General features: G+C 46.4%; 1 protein-coding gene across 4 annotated transcripts in view; it reads left to right on the forward strand.

The window, feature by feature from the left end:
- The window catches only part of USP30 (ubiquitin specific peptidase 30), a 36805-nt gene extending 16273 nt beyond the window's left edge, over positions 1 to 20532 (forward strand). For 2 of the 4 annotated variants that reach the window (XM_029049304.2, XM_001508077.5), the window contains exons 2-13: positions 4608 to 4717; positions 7134 to 7316; positions 9880 to 9983; positions 10572 to 10670; positions 11249 to 11294; positions 13440 to 13534; positions 15247 to 15306; positions 16001 to 16087; positions 17314 to 17394; positions 18044 to 18254; positions 19363 to 19471; positions 20002 to 20532. In XM_029049304.2, coding sequence (XP_028905137.1) covers positions 4618 to 4717; positions 7134 to 7316; positions 9880 to 9983; positions 10572 to 10670; positions 11249 to 11294; positions 13440 to 13534; positions 15247 to 15306; positions 16001 to 16087; positions 17314 to 17394; positions 18044 to 18254; positions 19363 to 19471; positions 20002 to 20266 — 1440 coding nt within the window. In that variant the 5' untranslated portion in view covers positions 4608 to 4617 and the 3' untranslated portion in view covers positions 20267 to 20532. The remainder of the gene's footprint in view (positions 1 to 4607; positions 4718 to 7133; positions 7317 to 9879; positions 9984 to 10571; positions 10671 to 11248; positions 11295 to 13439; positions 13535 to 15246; positions 15307 to 16000; positions 16088 to 17313; positions 17395 to 18043; positions 18255 to 19362; positions 19472 to 20001) is intronic. The other 2 variants (XM_016227401.3, XM_016227400.3) reach the window with 2 other exon arrangements.
- Positions 20533 to 20689: the final 157 nt, after the last annotated feature.

Here is a 20689-nt window from a genome sequence, read left to right on the forward strand (position 1 = left end):
CTGTGTAGCGATCTACCATTCTATTTCTTTAGATGGAGACCTCTTTATCTGTCTTGATGTGTAGCTAATTGTCATTCTGTTTATTTATATTGTTGCCTTTTTACCTGTCTTGCTGTGTAGCGATCTACCATTCTATTTCTTTAGATGGAGGCCTCTTTATCTGTCTTGATGTGTAGCTAACTGTCATTCTGTTTATTTATATTGTTGCCTTTTTACCTGTCTTGCTGTGTAGCGATCTACCATTCTATTTCTTTAGATGGAGACCTCTTTATCTTGATGTGTAGCTAATTGTTATTCTTTTTATTTATATTGTTGCCTTTTTACCTGTCTTGCTGTGTAGCGATCTACCATTCTATTTCTTTAGATGGAGGCCTCTTTATCTGTCTTGATGTGTAGCTAATTGTCATTCTATTTATTTATATTGTTGCCTTTTTACCTGTCTTGCTGTGTAGCGATCTACCATTCTATTTCTTTAGATGGAGACCTCTTTATCTGTCTTGATGTGTAGCTAATTGTCATTCTATTTATTTATATTGTTGCCTCTTTACTTGTCTTGCTGTGTAGCGATCTACCATTCTATTTCTTTAGATGGAGGCCTCTTTATCTGTCTTGATGTGTAGCTAACTGTCATTCTGTTTATTTATATTGTTGCCTTTTTACCTGTCTTGCTGTGTAGCGATCTACCATTCTATTTCTTTAGATGGAGACCTCTTTATCTGTCTTGATGTGTAGCTAATTGTCATTCTATTTATTTATATTGTTGCCTCTTTACCTGTCTTGCTGTGTAGCGATCTACCATTCTATTTCTTTAGATGGAGGCCTCTTTATCTGTCTTGATGTGTAGCTAATTGTCATTCTGTTTATTTATATTGTTGCCTTTTTACCTGTCTTGCTGTGTAGCGATCTACCATTCTATTTCTTTAGATGGAGACCTCTTTATCTGTCTTGATGTGTAGCTAATTGTCATTCTGTTTATTTATATTGTTGCCTCTTTACCTGTCTTGCTGTGTAGCGATCTACCATTCTATTTCTTTAGATGGAGACCTCTTTATCTGTCTTGATGTGTAGCTAATTGTTATTCTTTTTATTTATATTGTTGCCTCTTTACCTGTCTTGCTGTGTAGCGATCTACCATTCTGTTTCTTTAGATGGAGGCCTCTTTGTCTTGATGTGTAGCTAATTGTTATTCTTTTTATTTATATTGTTGCCTCTTTACCTGTCTTGCTGTGTAGCGATCTACCATTCTATTTCTTTAGATGGAGGCCTCTTTATCTGTCTTGATGTGTAGCTGACTGTCATTCTATTTATTTATATTGTTGCCTCTTGTCTTGATGTGTAGCTGATTGGAAAGAGCCTGGGCTTGGGAGTCAGATGTCATGAGTTCGAATCCCACTCTGCCACTTGTCAGCTGTGTAACTGGGGGCAAGTCACTTCACTTCTCTGGGCCTCAGTTCCCTCATCTGTAAAATGGGGATTAACTGTGAGCCTCACGGGGGGCAACCTGATTACCCTGTATCTACCCCAGTGCTTAGAACAGTGCTCGGCACATAGTAAGCATTTAACAAATACCAACATTATTTATTCATTATTTATATTGTTGCCTCTTTACCGGTTTTGATTTAGAGATGTCTGTCATTCTACTGATTGATATTGAGGCCTCTTTACTTGTCTTGATGTATAGCTATCTATCATTCTTTTTACTTATATTGTTGCCTCTTTACCTGTCTTGATGTGTAGCTAATTGTCATTCTACTTATTTTCATTGAGGCCTCTTTACTTGTCTTGATGTGTACCTATCATTCTATTTATTTATATTGTTGCCTCTTTACTTGTCTTGATGTGTACCTACCTATCATTCCATTTATATTGTTGCCTCCTTACTTGTCTTGATGTGTAGCCATCTACAATTCTCCTTATTTATATGGAGGCCTCTTTACTTGTCTTGATGTATAGCTATCTACCATTCTATTTATTTATATTGAGGCCGCTTTGCTTGTCTTGATGTGTAGCTGTCTACAATTCTATTTCTTTATACGGAGGCCTCTTTACTTCTCTTGATGTATAGGTATCTATCATTCTAATTATTTATATTGTTGCTTCTTTACTTGTTTTGATCTAGAGATGTCTGTCACTCTACTGATTTATATTGAGGCCTCTTTACCTGTCTTGATGTGTAGCTATCTACAATTCTATTTCTTTATATGGAGGCCTCTTTACTTGTCTTGATGTATAGCTAATTGTCATTCTATTTATTTACATTGAGGCCTCTTTACTTGTCTTAATGTGCACTATCATTCTACTTATTTATATTGTTGCCTCTTTACCTGTCTTGATGTGTAGCTATCTATCATTCTTTTTACTTATATTGACGCCTCTCTACCCCTCTTGATGTGTAGCTATCTACAATTCTACTTATTTATATTGAGACCTCTTTACCTGTCTTGATGTGTAGCTAGTTGTCATTCTATTTATTTATATTGTTGCCTCTTTATTTGTCTTGATGTGTACCTAATTATTATTCTATTTATAGTGTTGCCTCTTTAGTTGTTTTGATGTGTAGATGTAAACAATTCTGTTTATATTGATACCTGTTGGTTTGTTTTGATATGTAGAAATCTTTTTTAAAAATTTATATTGATGCCTGTTTGCTTGTTTTGCTGTGTAGATATCTATCATTTTTTTGTTTATATTGATGCCCATTTGCTTGTCTTGATGTGTAGATTGCTGTCATTCTTTTTATTTATATTGAGGCCCGTTTACTTGTCTTGGTGTGTAGATAGCTATAATTCTATTTATTTATATTGTTGTCTGCTTACTTATTTTGATGTGTAGATATCTACAATTCTATTTATTTATATTGAGGCCTCTTGATGTGTAGCTATCTATCATTCTTTTTATTTATATTGTTGCCTGTTTACTTGTTTTGGTGTCTGTCTCCCCCCCCCCACCTAGACTGTAAGCCTGGTGTGGGCAGGGATTCTCTCTCTATATTGGTGAATTGTACTTTCCAAGCGCTTAGTAGTAATAATTATAATCATGGTATTTGTTAAGCCCTTACTATGTGCCCAGCACTGTTGTAAGCGCTGGAGAAGATATAAGGTAATCAGATCATCCCACGTGGGGCTCACAGTGTTAATCCCCATTTTACAGATGAGGTAACTGAGTCACAGAGAACTGAAGTGACTTTTCCGAAGTCACACAGCTGACAAGTGGCGGAGTTGGGATTAGAACCCACAGTGCTCAGCACACAGTAAGCGCTCAGTAAATACGATGGAATAAATGAATGAGTAATAATAATAATAATTGTGATATTTGTTAAGTGCTTACTATATGCCAGGAACTTCATGAAGCACTGGGGTGGTTACAAGCAAATCGGGTTGGACGCAGTCTCTGGCCCAAGTGGGGCTCCTAGTCTCAATCCCCATTTTACAGATGAGGTAACTGAGGCACAGAGAAGTGTAGTGACTTCCCCAAGGTCACACAGAATGAAAGGAGGCCGCACAGTCAGTCAGCTCTGGTTGAGGTGGGAAGGAAAGGAGTGACCGCCCGTGTTCTTCCCCATTGTTTTTTTATTTATGGCATTTGTTAAACGCTTATGATGTGTCAGGCACTGTACTGAGCGCTGGGAAAGTTAAAAGATCACCAAATAATAAAAATAATAATAATTATAGTATTTGTTAAGCGCTTACTGTCTGCCAGGCACTGTACTAAGCCCTGGGGAGGATACAAGATAATCAGATTGGACACAGTCCTTGTCCCAAACGGGGCTCACAGTCTTAATCCCATTTCGCAGATGAGGTAGCTGAGGCCCAGAGAAGTGAAGTGACTTGCCCGAGGTCATCCAGCACAGGAGGCAGAGCTGGGATTAGAAGCAGGTCCTTTGACGTCCAGGCTCTTTCCACTAGATCGCACTGCCGTTACATTTTTCTCCCTACTCTCTCACCAACTCCCAGTCTCATAGCCACTCTTTCCACCATCCCTCACAGTCTCTCATCTTTTTCTCCACCCACTTAATTGAGGTATTTGTTAAGCACTTGCTATGTGCCAGGCACTGGACTAAGCGCTGAGGTGGGTACAAGCAAATCTGGTCAGACACAGTCCCTGTGCCAGGTGGGCCTCACAGTCTCAATTCCCCATTTTATAGCTGAGGTCATTGAGGCCCAGAGAAGTGAAGTGATTTACCCAAGGACACACAGCAGTCACATGGTGGAGCCCTGGATTAGAACCCTTGACCTTCCAACTCCCAGCCCAGGCTTTATCCACTATGCCACTCCTTCCTTGACTCCCACCCACATATTCTCCTCCAGGATCCCCATTCCCGTTTTCTTGGGATGATGTCCCCCGCCCTGTGTTTTATCCTGTATTTCTGGTCCCCTAAACTGTACACTCACTGTGGACAGGGAACGCACCTACCTACTCTGTTATATCGGACTCTCTCAATCGGACTCTCTCAAGCTCTTAGTACAGTGCTTTGTGCACAATAAGTGCTCCCTAAATACCACTGATTGATTTCCTCTTCCTCACCCTTTGGGTCCCATGTAATCACCGCCCTTTCCCCCACCCACTTTATTCTCCCCCCTTTCTCTAAATTTCGGTCCTTTCCTTAGGTATAAAGTGATGAAGAACTGGGGCGTTCTTGGTGGAATTGCTGCTGCTCTCGTGGCAGGCATATATGTCCTCTGGGGTCCCATCACTGAGAGGAAGAAGCGCAGAAAAGGTGAGAGATTTCTTCTGAAATTTCACCCAGTATGTGATGTGAGTTTGGCAAAAAGGGGAAAAGAAAAAAGGCAACCACCTGGCCTCTCCATTGTGACCCGACTTGGAAAAAGGAAAGGAATCATACCATTTTTCTCTCATTAATTAAGAGCTTGGGTTGGGAACTGTGGGTTCATTTCAAGTCATTCATTTTTAATCCCTCACTTCACTACTTTAGACAAATCTGTTTTTATCACCTTCCAATTTGAGGCAGGCTTTGGAATGATAATAATAATGTGTGTGCTCTGTAGACCGTAAGCTCATTATGGGCAGGACACGTCTCTGGTTCTACTGCATTGTATTCTCCCAAGCACATAGTACAGTGCTCTGCGTGTAGTTTAGTGTTCAGTAAATACCATTGATTGATTGATGGGTATTTGTTGCTGCAGAAGAACCCTCACTGTATCCGCAGGTGTTTTCCAAAATCCTTGAGCGTGAGGGCTGTCTTTCCGAAGGGCAAAAACTGAAACCCATTCCCAACTGAGAGGAGCCAGAGAGGAAAGAGAGCAAGAAAGAGAGCAAACAATGGTTTCAGCAAAGCCCAGTTAGGAGCTCCCCCGGGTGGAGAGGCGCCCTAGGTCCCGCCCCCCACAAATTCTGCTTTCTTGCCTCTCTGTAAAAATGTCAGCCTCACGGGGATGAATTAAGGGAGCCTGGAAAAAGCAGAGATCCTGAGGGGAGGGAAAAAGTCACTCGGCACGGAAAAGGTGAAATAAACGTAAAGGGAGAAAGCAAGACAAGGAAGGTGGGAAGAGAGAAAGGGAAAAGAGATGGAGCAAGAGAAAGAGAAATAGACCGTGGGTGAGTGGAGGACAATTCTGGGTGTGTTGGGTTGGTGCGACGCTGTGCTCTGAGCCGGAGGCCATTGCAGCGAAAAGGGCGATTCCCACCACCCAGAGAGCTCAGCGGAGGGTCCTGGGGGAAATGGGACATTCATTCAATCATTCAGTCGTATTTATTAAGCACTTACTTTGTGCAGAGCCCTGTACTAAGCGCTTGGGCAAATACAATACAACGATAAACAGTGACAATCCCAGCCCCCAAGGAGCTCACAGTCTAGGGTCCCAGAGCCCTGCGGCCCCCGGCTCAAACCCGCCCGAATGGAAGAGGACCCTCCCATCTGCCAGCTCTCACATCGACCACCAATGAGCACTTCTCTGTGATACTAGGTTCAGAGCACTGTACTAACCACTCGGGAGAGAACAGTACGACAGAGTAGGGTGACAGGTTCCCTGTCCACAATGAGCTTACATTTTAGAGAGGGAGTCAGGCATCAATAGAAATAAATACCAAGTCTTCACCGGTGACCGTTGGATGGGCGTGGCCATCTTGAAGCCGTGAAATCGGGTTCTGTGATGAGAAACAAGAAGACGAAAGGTTACTCTCAGCAGAATTAGCCAGCCCTTGGTCACTGCCCCCCCCCCCCCCCCAGAGAGCAGAGTGGTTCGGAGAAGTCTAGATCGTAACCTGCAAATCGAGTTGAGACGTCTAGGACATGGAATGGACTGTGGCAGCTGAAGAGAGCAAGCCTAATTTGTATTTCAATACAGAAACCTCAGGACGTGTGTTCATCCCTTACCTATCAGTCGATCATATTTATTGAGCGCTTACTGTGTACAGAGAACTTGTACTAAGCGATGGGGCGGGGACAGTATGAAAGAACTAAGCAGAAATATTCTCTGCCCATAATGGACAACCTGATTACCCTGTATCTCCCCCAGCGCTTAGAACAGTACTCTGCACATAGTAAGCACTTAACAAATACTAACATTATTATTATTATTATAATGAGATTACAGTCTAGAGGTTCAATAGATTAACGGTCCTGGGTCCTGCTGGACTGTACTCTCCCGAGGGCTTAGTACAGTGCTCTGTACATAGAAAGCGCTCAGGAAATACCACTGATTAATTGATCCCTGGCAATGGAGTCACGCAGAGCAGATGGCAAAGAAAACTTCATGTACTTGTTCAGTGCTTACTATGTGCCAAGCACTGTGGTAGATCCAAATTAATCAGGTTGGACATAGTCCCTGTCCCACATGGGGTTCACATTCTTATCCCCATTTTACAGATGAGGTAACTGAGGCCCGGAGAAGTGAAGTTTCTTGCCCAAAGTCACTCAGCAGACAGATGACAGAGCCGGCGTTAACATTCAGGTCCCTCTGACTCCCGGGCCCATGTTCTCTCCACTAAGCTCGCAGAAATACCACAGTGATTATTATTATTGTTATTATTATTATTAAAGGTGGGCATGTAGTAAGTGCTTAACAAATACCACGATGAGGATGATTTTTATTACCGTGATTATTATCATTATTAAAGGCCCCCCGTTAGTGCCTGATAACTGGCCAAACCTAATCTCCGGCTTCTCCTCTTAGGGCTGGTCCCCGGTCTCCTCAACTTAGGGAACACCTGCTTCATGAACTCTCTGCTGCAAGGCCTGTCTGCTTGTCCGGCTTTCATCAAGTGGTTGGAAGACTTCACGGCGCAATATTCAACCGATCAGAAGGAGACCTCCACTGACCGCTATCTGTCCTTGACTCTGCTACGCCTCCTGAAAGGTCGGTAGCCTCCTGGAGCTTCCTGGGGGGGTGGGAGGGGTTACGTTCGTACCATCCTTCGATACGTCAGGGGGGTCATCTTATTATCTGGAATAAATAAAAATAATGCATAATTAGGATACTTGTTAAGCGCTTACTATGTGCCTAGCACTGTTCTAGGCGCTGTGGTAGATACAGGTTAATCAGGTTGGATCCAGGCCCTGTCCCACATGGGGCTCACATTCTTAACCCCATTTTACAGATGAGGGAACTGAAGCACAGAGGAGCGAGTGATGGCCCAGTGTCCCACAGCGGACGTGTGATGGAGCTGGAATTAGAAACCACGTCCTTCTGACTCCCAGGCTGGGGCTTTATCCACTAAGCCACGCTGCTTCTCTGAATACTTGTAATAATAATAATTTTGGTATTGAAAATCCATAAGGAAAGAAGAGCAAAGTCAGTCAGTCGGTCAGTCATATTGACTGAGCGCTTACTGTGTGCGGAGCACTGTAGTAAGCGCTTGGGAGAGGACAGTACAACAATAAACGGACACATTCCCTGCCCACAATGAGCTTACAGTCTAGAGGGGGAGACAGACATTCCGGCTTAAGCAGGCTGGACTTTCTAGAATCTAGAAAGTTGTCCTAGTCTCAGAACTTCGTGTGAAGGATGCATTGGAGATTTTAAATTGTGTTAATCCAAAAGTTGCCACAGTTGAAATCATCAGTGACTCCGCCCATCTTTCCACCTTCCAAAATTAAAGCACACCACTGGGCTGGAAGCTTCAGGGAGGAAGTTCAACAGGCATCGTCCGTACTCTACAGAGATCAGTGGTTTTCCAATCATGTTTCTGGGGAGCCACTATGGCACTTTGGGGGCGGCAGGTTTTTAAAACGAGAATAAAAATGAAATGTCCTTGAAGCTGGAGGTTTCTAGTCAAATAAAATTTTACTGAAATGCATTAAACAACAGCACATTCAATAAAAGCATCTATCATTTTGATTCCACTCAGTTCTGCCCTAGTTCATTCACTCATTCGATTGTATTTATTGAGCGCTTACTGCGTGCAGAGCATTGTACTAAGCACTTGGAAAGTACAGTTCAGCAATAAAGAAAGACCGTCCCTGCCCACAGCGGGGTTACAGTCTAGAAGGGGGGAGATAGCAAAACAAATAAACAGGCATCAATATAAATAAAATTATATAATAATAAAAATAATGTTGGTATTTGTTAAGCACTCACTTTGTGCAGAGCATTGTTCTAAGCGCTGGGGTAGATACAGGGTCATTAGGTTGTCCCACGTGAGGCTCACAGTCTTCATCCCCATTTTACAGATGAGGGAACTGAGGCACAGAGAAGTGAAGTGACTTGCCCACCGTCACACAGCTGACAAGCGGCAGAGCCGGGATTCGAACCCATGACCTCTGACTCCCAAGCCCGGGCTCTTTCCACTGAGCCATGCTGCTTCTCTACACATCAAAACAAATAAGGCATCAATATAAATACATGGAATTATATGCATATATACCTATGCTCTATGGGTCCAAGAGGGAGAGAAAAGGGAGCAAGTCGAGGTGATACGGAAGGGAGGGGGAGCTGAGGAAAAGGGGGCTCAGTCTGGGAAGGCCTCTTGGAGGAGGTGAGCTTTCAGGAGGGCTTTGAAGGCGGGAAGTGAGCTAGTTTGGCAGATGTGAGGAGGGAGGGCATTCCCGGACAGAGGTAGGATGTGGGTCAAGGGCTCGACGGCGGGACAGGGGAGATGGAGGGACCGTGAGGAGGTGAGTGGCGGCAGAGGAGCGGAGTGCGCGGGCTGGGCTGGAGAAGGAGAGAAGGGAGGTGAGGTAAGAAGGGGCGGGCAAGGTGATGGACGGCTCTGAAGCCCTAGTGCGGATTTTCACTAGCCACTTTCACTAGTTCCACTTCGGGGAACTGGGAACGTTGGTCCGACAAGGCGAGTTTGTTTGAAGTTTTCACGGGAAACTTTGAGTTACTGTCGTTACAGGCAGGGAGCATATCCACTAATTTGGTTGCACTGCGCTCTCCCAAGCGCTTAGTAAAGAGCTGTGTCCAGAGTAAGACATGCACTTACTATGTCCATTATAAGTATGGACGTTATTATAGTATGGACCTAAGAAGTATTGGTTGATGATTGATATTTATTAAGCACGTCCTCTGGGCTGAGCACTGAGGTAGATGGAAGGTGAGCAAAAAGGACAGCATCCCAACCTGACCCAGAGCCCCATGGAGAAACAGCATGGCTCAGTGGAAAGAGCCCGGGCTTGGGAGCCAGAGGTCCTATGTTCGAATCCCGGCTCCGCCACTTGTCACCTGTGTGACTGTAGGCAAGTCACTTCACTTCTCTGTGCCTCAGCCACTTCATCTGTAAAATGGGGATTAACTGTGAGCCTCGCGTGGGACAACCTGATGACCCTGTATCTACCCCAGCGCTTAGAACAGTGCTCTGCACATAGTAAGCGCTTAACAAATACCAACATTATTATTATGATCTCAGAAGAATCTATTTTCCTCCCCATTCCTGACGTATGCAGATGCGTTGAGCACGTCTGCCTTTTTTAATTTTCAGCTCTGTCCTGCCAAGACGTCATGAATGACGATGTCTTAGATGCAAGTTGCCTATTAGAAGTGTTACGGCTCTACAGGTGGCAGATCTCGTCATTCGAGGAACAGGTAAAGAGCCCAGGCCTGGGAGCCAGAGGACCTGGGTTCAAATCCCGGCTCTGCCGCGTGTCTGCTGTATGACCTCGGGCAAGTCGCTTCACTTCCCTGGGCCCCAGTTTCCTCCTCTGCGAAATGAGGGTTGAATCCTGTTCCCTACGACTTAGACTGCAAGCCCCATGGGGGACAGGGACCGGGTCCCCCCTAATGATTTTCTTTCTGCCCTGGTGATCCAGACGGTGCCTGGTGCGTAATCATCGCGTACCAAGGACCGTTAAAAATAAAAGAAGGTAGAGGAGGATCTGATCGTATCTGACTTCCACCAAGCCCAGGTCATCTTGACTGCCTGGCTAGAGCAAGGGCCTGGGAGTCACTTCACTTCTCTGGGCCTCAGTGACCTCATCTGTAAAATGGGGGTTGAGACTGTGAGCCCCACATGGAACGGGGACAGTGTCCGACTCGATTTGCTTGTATCCACCCCGGCGCGTAGTAAAGTGCCTGGCATGGAGTAGGCGCTTAACCAATATCAGTATTATTACTTCTCATTCTGGGGCTGCTGCCATTTTCCTTGCCCCTCTCTAAACTCTGTTCTTCCTTTAGGACGCTCACGAATTATTCCACGTCATTACGTCGTCCTTAGAAGATGAGAGAGACCGCCAGCCCCGGGTGACGCATTTGTTTGACATTCAGTCTTTGGAGGTAAAGGGTTTTATTCGTATTTTCTCTTTTATTTAGAGGGCTCATAAATTACAGCTATAAGAAACACAGAAAGTATGCCCTACTTCCAGAGGAGGCTCAAAAATCTGACCGCGGGTGAAACAGGAGGAGGAAAAAAAAGCAACAGGCAAAACGTGATCTACCCTTTAAAATGTTAACTTTCAGAGTAATTGGTGATCCCTAAAAAAAGTCTTATTGGAGATTGATTTGACCCTTTGAGGGAAAGAAGCCATATTATTTAAGTCTATTTAATAGCAGGGTAACCCGAGGCTCAGTAACTAGAAGAATCTGGAGGTGGGGGTCTATGCATTTCTCCAGGAAAAAGATTTGCCTGGGGGAAAAAAATCACGTGGGGACGATATTGTTTCTGGACAAATCTGATGAAGCAGAACATGGTGGCTTCCAAGGGAGAAAAGCAGTTTTTTTCAGCAGCAAGGAGTTTTAAAACTTGACCTGGACAGGCGCCTCATCAAGAATAAAGCAAAGAAGCAGGTAAAGAATTTAGTGATTTCTGTGTAGGATTTAAACAGTCTTCTTTTTTCTTCTTTTTGCCTCCACAGCAGCAGCCAGAAATAATCCCCCAACAAGTAACCTGCAGAACAAGAGGTAGGTGTTTATTTTTTGAGACCTTACCCATTATTCGACAGGATGCATCTCTTTCAGAAATAAGTCATTTTCTTGTTTTCCTGAGATGGGCAGACCAGTTCGTCCCACCCACCAGGAACGTGAGAAGGAGTTTGAAACTGTCACTTTGAGCGCTGCTTTAAACCACTGCCCCTGGGAAGTTCACAAATTGTATCTTCCCCCCCCTTGCCCTGCTTGTTTGGCCTTAAGGAAGATACTTGTATTTCGGTCCTGAACTGACTACTCTTTTTTAAATTGATCCTCCAGTGAAATCTCTAAGCTGGATCTCTTTTGGATCACAGTCATTTATCAGTCACTCCATCAAACAGTGGTACTTATTGCGTGCTTGCTGTGTGCAGAGCACTGTACTTAAGTGCTTGGGAGAATACAGTACAACAGAAAAAGCAGACAGATTCCCTGCCCATAATGGGCTTACAGTCTAGAGGGGGAGACTCATTAATATAAATCGATAAGTAATTTATAACATATAATTTATACATCCGTACATGTCCCTCGTGCCTATCAACCTGATCATCTATTGATTCATTCAGTCGTATTTACAGAACGCTTTCTGTGTGCAAAGCACTGTACTAAGCACTTGGGAGAGTACAATATAACAACAGACACACTCCTGCCCACAACGAGCTCACAGTCTAACCATTTCCCAATCGATCAAAAGCATCAGTGGAAATGTCAGTTGTGGGCAGACCACTCTACTAAGCACTTCAAAGAATCCAGTAACATAAATATACAAACGCTGTGCTCTCAAGGGCTTTCAGTCTAACACTGAAATAAATTACAGGGAGAGGAAGCCTCAAAGTTTCAAGATATGTACAGGAAGTGCTACAGAATGAAGAGCAGGATGAGAAGCGAGTACTTGTGTGACCACTTCTCTGTGCCTCAGTTACCTCTTCTGTAAAATGGGAATTAAGACAGGGAGCTCCACATGGGCCAGGGCCTGGGTCCAGCCTGATTATCTTGTATCTACCCCAGCACTTAGTACAGTGCTTGGCAGAAAAAATACTACATTATTACCATTATTATTATTATTATTATTATTATTAATGACATGAAGTGTAATGAAGCAGCAGTTGGGGCAGGGAATAGGGGAGGGAGATGATCTTGCTCATGCCCTTACCCTCAACTAAAATGGCCTCCCCCTCCTTTTCCCTAAATTTTCTTTCCTTTTGAAAGCACACCCCCTCTCCATCAAGAGTTGAACGTTTCAGCCCCGGACACACACCCTCCCTATGATCACCTAAGTACTGATGAATGACAGCAAAGTTATTGACAACACACTGGGCCCCCCAAAAATCAGAATGCCACAGAAGAAAATCAGGGCTCAATATGCTCTTCTTAAAGCTCTTATTTTGCAAATTATGTTTAAGAGTGGGGGATTAAAGGGTTTTTGTAGGTGATTGAAATTACTTCGTGCAATAGTGCTATTTGTTCCTTGAAATGAAAAGCCCGATTTGGCTGAACTCAGTCAGTCAGTAGTATTTACTGAGCATCTGCTTGGTGCAGAGCAGTCTACGAAGCGCTGGAGAGCCTTAATGGAATTAATGTAGGCAATCCCTTGCCCTCGAGGATCTTAATCTAAACTCACACACCTCAGTGGTGAACCTTACCTGTTTCTGAACACTAAGAGCATCCTTATTTGGCTTCTTTTTGAATAGATGGGAGGCGTGGCCTAGGGAATAGAGCACGGAACTGGGAGCCAGAAAGACCCGGGTTCAAATGCCGGCTCGCCACTTGTCCGCTGCAGGAGGGACCTTGGGCAAATCACTTCACTTCTCGGTGCCTCAGTTCCCTCATCTCAAAAATGGGGATTAGGACAGTGAGCCCTGCATGGGACGTGGACCGTGTCAACCTGATTAGTTTATCTACCCCAACGCTTAGTTCTGTGCTTGGCACTTGGCAAACACTTCACAAGAACCATAAAAGAAAAGTGTCGAAAACAAGAGGCCGGGCCGTTTGGGACTGTGCCTTTTGACATTTCAAATTCCGATATGAAGCAGCATTTCTTAGTAGAGTTTAAGGAGATGCCCCGGAATCGTTTGGGGCAGTGATGAAAGCAAGGCTGACGATCCTATGAACGATGACCACAAAAGACTCTCTGTGTTCTAGGGACACCTCATCCCTTGCCAAGCCACTGGAATTCGCAACACCCCTTTCACGGAAGACTGACCAGCAACATGGTTTGCAAACACTGTGAACGCCAGGTAACTACCAGAGGGCAGTGATCAATTAAATCAGGGCATTTCCCCACTGGGGGCTGTTTCCCCTCGGAGGTTCACGAAGCAGCCCCGCGAACGACATCATAGGAAATAATCGTTGTGGTATTTTGTTCAACGCGTACCGTATATTTCACTGTCCTGATCACTGAGGGAGACCTAAATTTCTCAGGTCACACACCATCCGTGTCCCGCACCGAGGCTCAGAGCCTAAGAAGGAGGGAGATCGGGGATTTTCTCTTTATGATATTTGCTTTGTGCTTGCTAGGTGCCAGGCACTGTACTAAAGTACAGTCACAGTCCATGTTCCACATGGAGCTCACAGGCTTAATCCCCATTTTACCGACAAGGCAACTGAGGCCCAGAGAAGTGCAGTGAAGTGACTTGCCCAGGTCTCAAAACAGACAAATGGCAGAGCCAGGATCAGAACCCAGGTCCTCGGACTCGCAGGCCCGGATTCTATCCTCTCGGCCAAGCTGTTTTGAGTAACCAATCAAGCAAAGGTATTTATTGGGTGCTTACTGGGTACAGAGCCCCGTACTAAGCACTTAATCGTAGTGGAAGTAAAACAGCAGTCATAGCAGTATTTTTTGAGGGCCCACTGGGTACGCTGCCCTTTACTAAGTGCTTAGGAAGTACTAAAGATGCAAATAACACACGTCCTGTCCAAATGGGTCCAATTGAGGAAATACATTTTTTAGAGTTGGTCCCTGTTCTGAGACTTTTAATTCATTAATTATAGGCCTTGTTAAGCGCTTACTCCATGCCAAGCACCGTACTAAGCGCTGGGGTAGATACAAGATCAACAGGTTGGGCGCAGTCCCTGCCCCACATGGGGCTGACAGTCCTAAGTAGAAGGGAGGATGGTTCAGTCCACATTTTCAGATGAGGAAACTGAGGCACAGAGAATTGAAACGACTCACCCGAGATCACCCAGCAGACAAGTGGCAGAGCTGGGATCGGGACCTGGATCCTCTGACTCCCAGGCCTGGGCTCTTTCCTTTAGGCCTTGCTGTTTCCCTCAGCGTGTCTTTGTGAGGAAGACTGTCGGGGCTAGCAGCCTCCCTTGAATTAGGAACGTAAGAAAAGCTTTTCCTCTGGCAGATTGACCCACCTAACACAGAATTTGGCCTCCAATGATGTCATCAAGGTGCACAGAGAAACCATTGACCCTCGTACCCTTTTCTTCATAGCCATCTTACCGTGAAGGAACAAACCATTTGACCTCTTTGTCAGTCAGCCAACTGTATTTATTAAGTATTTAAAGGAATGAACCATTCGACATCTCTGTCAGTCAGCCAATCATCTTTATTAAGTATTTACTGTGTGCAGAGCGGTGTACTGAGCGCTTGGGAGAGTACAGCAAAACAGTTTAGCAGACACGTTCCCTGCCCGTAGTGAGCTTATAGTCCAGAGGGCATCTATGTCCTTGAGCCCCAGCTTCCTCCCAGTGACCCATTCATTCATTGTCTTATATATTGAGCGCTTACCGCGTGCAGATCCCTGTACTAAGCGCTTGGAGAGTATGGTAGCACATAACCGTTCACATTCTCTGCCCACCACGAGCTTACAGTCTAGAAGTACAGTCAGAGACAGCTTGTCCACGACTTTATCCCACTCCCTCTCGAAGCCATGGCACCCTCCTGCCCACACATCTTTTAATGCCGCTCGTATTTTGTGTGTGTGATGTCTGATTTCAGAGTCCCGTGAGATACGATACCTTTGACAGCCTTTCGTTAAGTATTCCAGCCGCCACCTGGGTACGTACTTCAGCCGCGACCGAGTTGTGAGCTCTGAAATCCTAAACCCGGACCTTGGGAGGTCCTCGTTCCCACCGGGCACGTGGTAGTTGAAGCCGTGGAAGTGATTGAATTCTCCAAGGGAGTGGGTGGAGATGGAGACCAGAAGGGGACCCAGAACTGATCCATGAGGGATCCCCACAGTTAGGGGGTGGGAGACAGAGGAGGAGCCGACCAAAGAGACTGGGTTTCTCCATAGCAGTGAAAGGATTTGGGGGGATATTCTGTGCATTCGCAAGCTATTTCACGGTGTTTAGGAGATTTCATTACCTATGTCTTTTTTTCTTCTTGTGGTACTTGTTAAGCGCTATGTGCCAGACATTCTAGTAAGCACTGGGGTAGATGTTAATCAGGTTGGACACAGTCCCTGTTCTACACAGGGCTCACAGTCTTAATCCCCATTTTATAGATGAGGTGACTGAGGCCCAGAGAAGTGAAGCGACTTGGCAGAGGGTCCTCCAGCAGTCAAGTGGCAGAGTCTAGCCGACGTTAGGCCCCATGTCCTTCTGACTCCCGGGCCCGTGCTCTATCCAATAGGCCAAGCTGCTTCTAAAGTGAACTGCCAGGGCTCCTGCCCCCCATCAGACTTTTAACCCAAATTATGTTTCACTGTCGTACGTCTTCTGAAGGTTCAATCTCTCTGATCTTGCAATAGGGTCGTCCCGTGACTTTGGACCACTGCCTACATCATTTCATCTCCTCTGAATCCGTTAGGGATGTTGTGTGTGACAACTGCACCAAGGTAAGCATTTCACTAACCGTAATATCTGCAGTAGTTGTTAGACACCTACTGTGGGCCGAGCGCCATAATTAGAGCTGCGGGAGGTACAGGCTAATCAGTTCAGGCGCAGTCCCTGTCCCAATTTAAGGGCGAGAACAGATGTGGAATCCCCATTTTAATTATAATAGTAAGGATTGCAAAATTTGTTAAGCGCTTACTATGTGCCAGGCATTGTACTAAGCACTGGGGCGGATAAAAGCAAATCAGGTTGGACACAGTCCCCCGTCCAACCAAGGAAGTGAAGTGCCTGACTCCCAGGCTCGTGCTGTTTCCAGGAGGCCACGCTGCTTCAGGTTCCCACTCTTCGTAATTTTAAAGGCCCCACCCCGAGGCCCCCCGGAATCTTCCTGCCAGATAAAACCCCAGCTGTTCCTTTCTCTGTAAAGACTGCAGATCACCTGTGATTAAAACGTAACAGTATTCTCCAAGGAAGTTAGCTCAGACATTCAGTCCCAACCCCACAGAATCCTGGCCCGCAGACCGCTCCGTCGTAACCCCATAACAACTGCAGAAGTGCTCTTCTCAAAGCCAGTCCGGACCTTGGTTGAGAACAATCAGTAGCACCACTAATCACCGTTGTTTTTTTCAACCGTCCCTCTCTCTAGCCCAGGCAGACGTAATGCGCCTTCCCGTTTTATTGACTGGCTTGTGAGCAATCACTGTTTCATTGGGTGGTTTTTGAGGGATTCGTGAAGTGAAAGCAATTGACCACTCCCTGAATTGTAGAGAGGCAGTGCCAAGCCTTCAGTGTTAATACCCATAATAAGAATGATGATTGTTAGTTGTTAGGCGTCCAGCTCTGTTCTAAGGGCTGGTGTAGATACAACCTAGTCCAGTTGGATAGAGTCCTTGTCCCACATGGGGTTCACCGCCTTAATCCCCATTTTCCAGAAGAGGTAACTGAAGCGCAGAGGAGTGAACTGACTTGCCCAAGGTCACACAGCAGACAAGTAGAGGATCTGGGATTAGAACCCATGACCTCCTGATTCCCAGGCCCTGGTTCTAGCCATTATGCCACACTGCTCTGACTGTGGGCAAAACCAGTTCCCAACCCACCCCAGAATATGGCCCAGAGGGACGGTGGTGACCTGGACTCTTCCCGCAGCACCCCCTTCCCCCCCATGTTTCTTAAGCCGCAGGAGTGACGAGTGGTAAAGCGACGGACGTTTTCTTTCGTCGTCTTGCAGATTGAAGCGGAAGGGACTCTCAATGGAGAAATGGTTGAAAACCAGAGGACCACATTCGTAAAGCAGTTAAAGCTGGGAAAGGTGAGGCCGCGTGACTCGGCGGGGGCAGACCCGCCTCAGCACGGGGCCCGCAAGCCACCCCGGCCCTTTCCTCCTGCCGCCCGCCCCCCAACCCCAGAGGATGTGGACTTGGCCCCATCAGGCCAATAACTAGAGGAGAGAGGAAGGGAGGGCCTAGATTTCTTTCCCCACCTCCAAGAGTGAGGTCCCCAGAACTCTGTAAAGTGCTTGGGAGAGTAAAGTGTGACAATAAACAGACACATTCCCAGTCCACATATTTATTGAGTTTACCGTGTGCAGAGCACTGTACTGAGCGCTTGGGAGAGTACAGTCTAACAATAAACAGACACATTCCCTGCCCCCATATTTATCGAGCGCTTACCGTGTGCAGGGAGCTCTACTAAGCGCTTGGGAGAGTCCAATATGACAACCAACAGACACAGTCCTTCCAGAAGCAGCCGAGCCTGTGAGCCATTCTGGGGGCCCCCCCACCCAGCTCCGCCTCTTCTGAGGGGAAGGATGGGGGTCTCCTCAGGGTCGGGGCCCAGGATGGTCACTGCAGCTCCCACGACCCAAGGGATGGGCCGCCCGCTCCTCAGACCTGGTTGGTTGCCGACCACTGCGTCTCACTGCGTGGGAGGGCTCAAGTCGTGTGTCTGTCGTTCCTTAGCTCCCCCAGTGCTTGTGCATCCACCTTCAGCGTCTCAGCTGGTCCAATCACGGCACACCTCTGAAACGCCACGAACACGTACAGTTTAACGAGTTCTTGATCATGGATATTTACAAGTACCATCTCCCTGGGCACAAGGCAAGTCAACACAACCCCAAGAAGAAAGACCCCGCGTTGGAAATGAAGACTGCAGCCGCCATCAAAAGAGCAGGTATTTAGCCCGCGGAGCGTGGCCCATTAAGTATCTGAAGGTCTTCGTAGGAAGAAAAACTTCTTGATGCCTTAGGGCAAACAGAAATAGAAGATGGAGCACGGGCCTGGGGAGGCAGAAGGACTTGGGTTCTAATCCCGGCCCTGCTGCTTGTCTGCTGGGTACCCTCGGGCTTATCACCTCACTTCTCTGGGCCTCAGCTACCGCATCTGTAAAGGGGATTAAGACTGTGATTAATAGCTGGTGGCCACGGGTGTCAATAAGGACGTTGAAATAATTTGCCAAGCAGAAGAGTTTGCCAAGCAGAGTTAAACCATGAAAGGGGATGAACTTGAGGCGGATGAGGTCAGCGTGACATCTAGATTCAGGCCTGCAGCACGCTGTGACTCGTGAATAGGAGCAGAGGAGGCAGACTGTGGAAGTTATCCTGGGCTGTGGGTTAGTGCTACAAGGCTGACAACGGGATAGAGGAGTGAGTGAGTCAAGTTCGGGACAGAGGGTGGGTCGAGAGCGTCAGTTTGGCCATCAGTGGAAGGTAGTTTGGGTATGGAGGCTATTAAATGGGGCATGATGACTGAAAAAATTGGAGGGGTTAAAAGAGATTAACTTGTGTCTCTCCCAGCACTTAGACCAGTGCTTGATAAATGGTAAACTCTAAATAAATGTTATAATTATCCTTATCATTTTTATTAAGATTATCGTTGGAGCACTGCTTCCTCCCATGTGGAAATGATTGTAAGCCATCTCCCTTCCTCTCCCTTCCTAGATTGTCCTGCACACAGCAGACAATCAATAAATAGTATCGATTAATGCAGTACACGCCAACATATTTGAAAAAATCCACGCTCCTGAAAATTTGGGTATCCGATTCAGCAGGCTTTTACATATCCAAGCATCACCAGTGTTGATTGAATGGAGTGAGGGTCGACTATTTTAGACAAGTTTTGGAATAAACGATGCAACTGAATTTCTGTCACTGAAGCAAACTTTGGTTTTTATTATTTATTTTCATCTTTGGGAAAAGTGAACTGTCAAGATGGTATAAAACACCTTTTCAGCTTACCCCGAAGCAGCTTCTTTGACTTGAAATCCGCTTTTCTCTCGGCAGCAGTGGATCAGCCAGGTGGCCCCAAAACCTTGGTTATGAACGGAGCCTGCTCACCTGCTTTATTACCTTCTCCGATAACCTTGTCTCTCCCGGTCATTCCTGACTACAGGTAAGTCATCATTTCTAAATGGCTAAATTTGGGCAGCGGGGGGTGGCTGAAGGGGGAGCAGGGTGTCCGTAATGCTGCTGTTCTGCACAGCTGCAGGATCACGGCCGTACTTCCAAATCAGTCCGTCGATCGTATTTATTGAGCGCTTACTGTATGCAGAGCACCGTACTAAGCGCTTGGGAGAGGATGGTGCACGAGTAAACAGACACATTCCCTGCCCACAGCGAGCTTCCAGTCCAGAGGGGGAGACAGACATTACTATAAAGAAATGACAGATGTGGACGTAAGCGCTGTAAGGCTGGGAAGGGGGATGGAGAAAGGGAGCAAGTCCGAGCGACGCAGCAGGGAAGTGGGAGACGAGGAAAGGAGGGGATAGTCAGGGAAGGCCTCTCGGAGGAGATGGGCCTTCAGTAAGGCTTTGACAGGGTGGGAGTGGGGGGCGGATTCCTCTTTCTCTAAAGCTGAGATTCCCCAGCTTAGTTCCCAAACCCCGATGGGGCCGGGGGTGGTTTCGCTTGCTGTTCCTCCAGCTCCTCCTCCTACCTGTTCCGCCTCATGGCGGTGGTGGTTCACCACGGGGACATGCATTCTGGACACTTTGTGACATACCGACGCTCCCCACCTCCCGCCAAGAGCCCCCGCTCCGCCAGCAGCCAGTGGCTGTGGATTTCCGACGACACGGTCCGCAAGGCCAGCTTGCAGGAGGTCCTCTCCTCCAGCGCTTACCTGCTCTTTTACGAGCGCGTGCTTTCCAAAACCGAGCCCCGGGGTCAAGAGTACAAGTCGGAAGAATGAGCCGGCTGGCCGCCGGCCGGAGGGATCGCCTGTCCTGGTTGGTAGAGGCGGGAGGAGGAGCCCTCTTGCACGGAGCCAGGGGATCCCGTTTATACCAAAACTCAACTCTCCGGAGCCACTCTACTACTGCTGCCGAGCACTGGGAATTGTCATTATGTTAGAAAAACATTCATTACAGCCTGATAATATTTGATGTGCCCCACACATGTGAAACAGGTAATTTCTATATATAAAAAAAAGTCGACTCCCGTGATGATGTTTCTATACTTCAGTGTAAAGTCTTGAGTATTAATCAGTGGTGTTCATTGAGCGCTTCATGCTCGCAGAGCTCTGGACTAAGTGTTGGGAGTGGTTTTGTCGAAGGCAGGGCAGAGATTTTATTCTAAACAGTAATAACGATATTGACGGTACCTGTTGTATGCT

This window comes from Ornithorhynchus anatinus, chromosome 21 (genome assembly GCF_004115215.2).
Source record: "Ornithorhynchus anatinus isolate Pmale09 chromosome 21, mOrnAna1.pri.v4, whole genome shotgun sequence".
NCBI lineage: Eukaryota > Metazoa > Chordata > Mammalia > Monotremata > Ornithorhynchidae > Ornithorhynchus > Ornithorhynchus anatinus.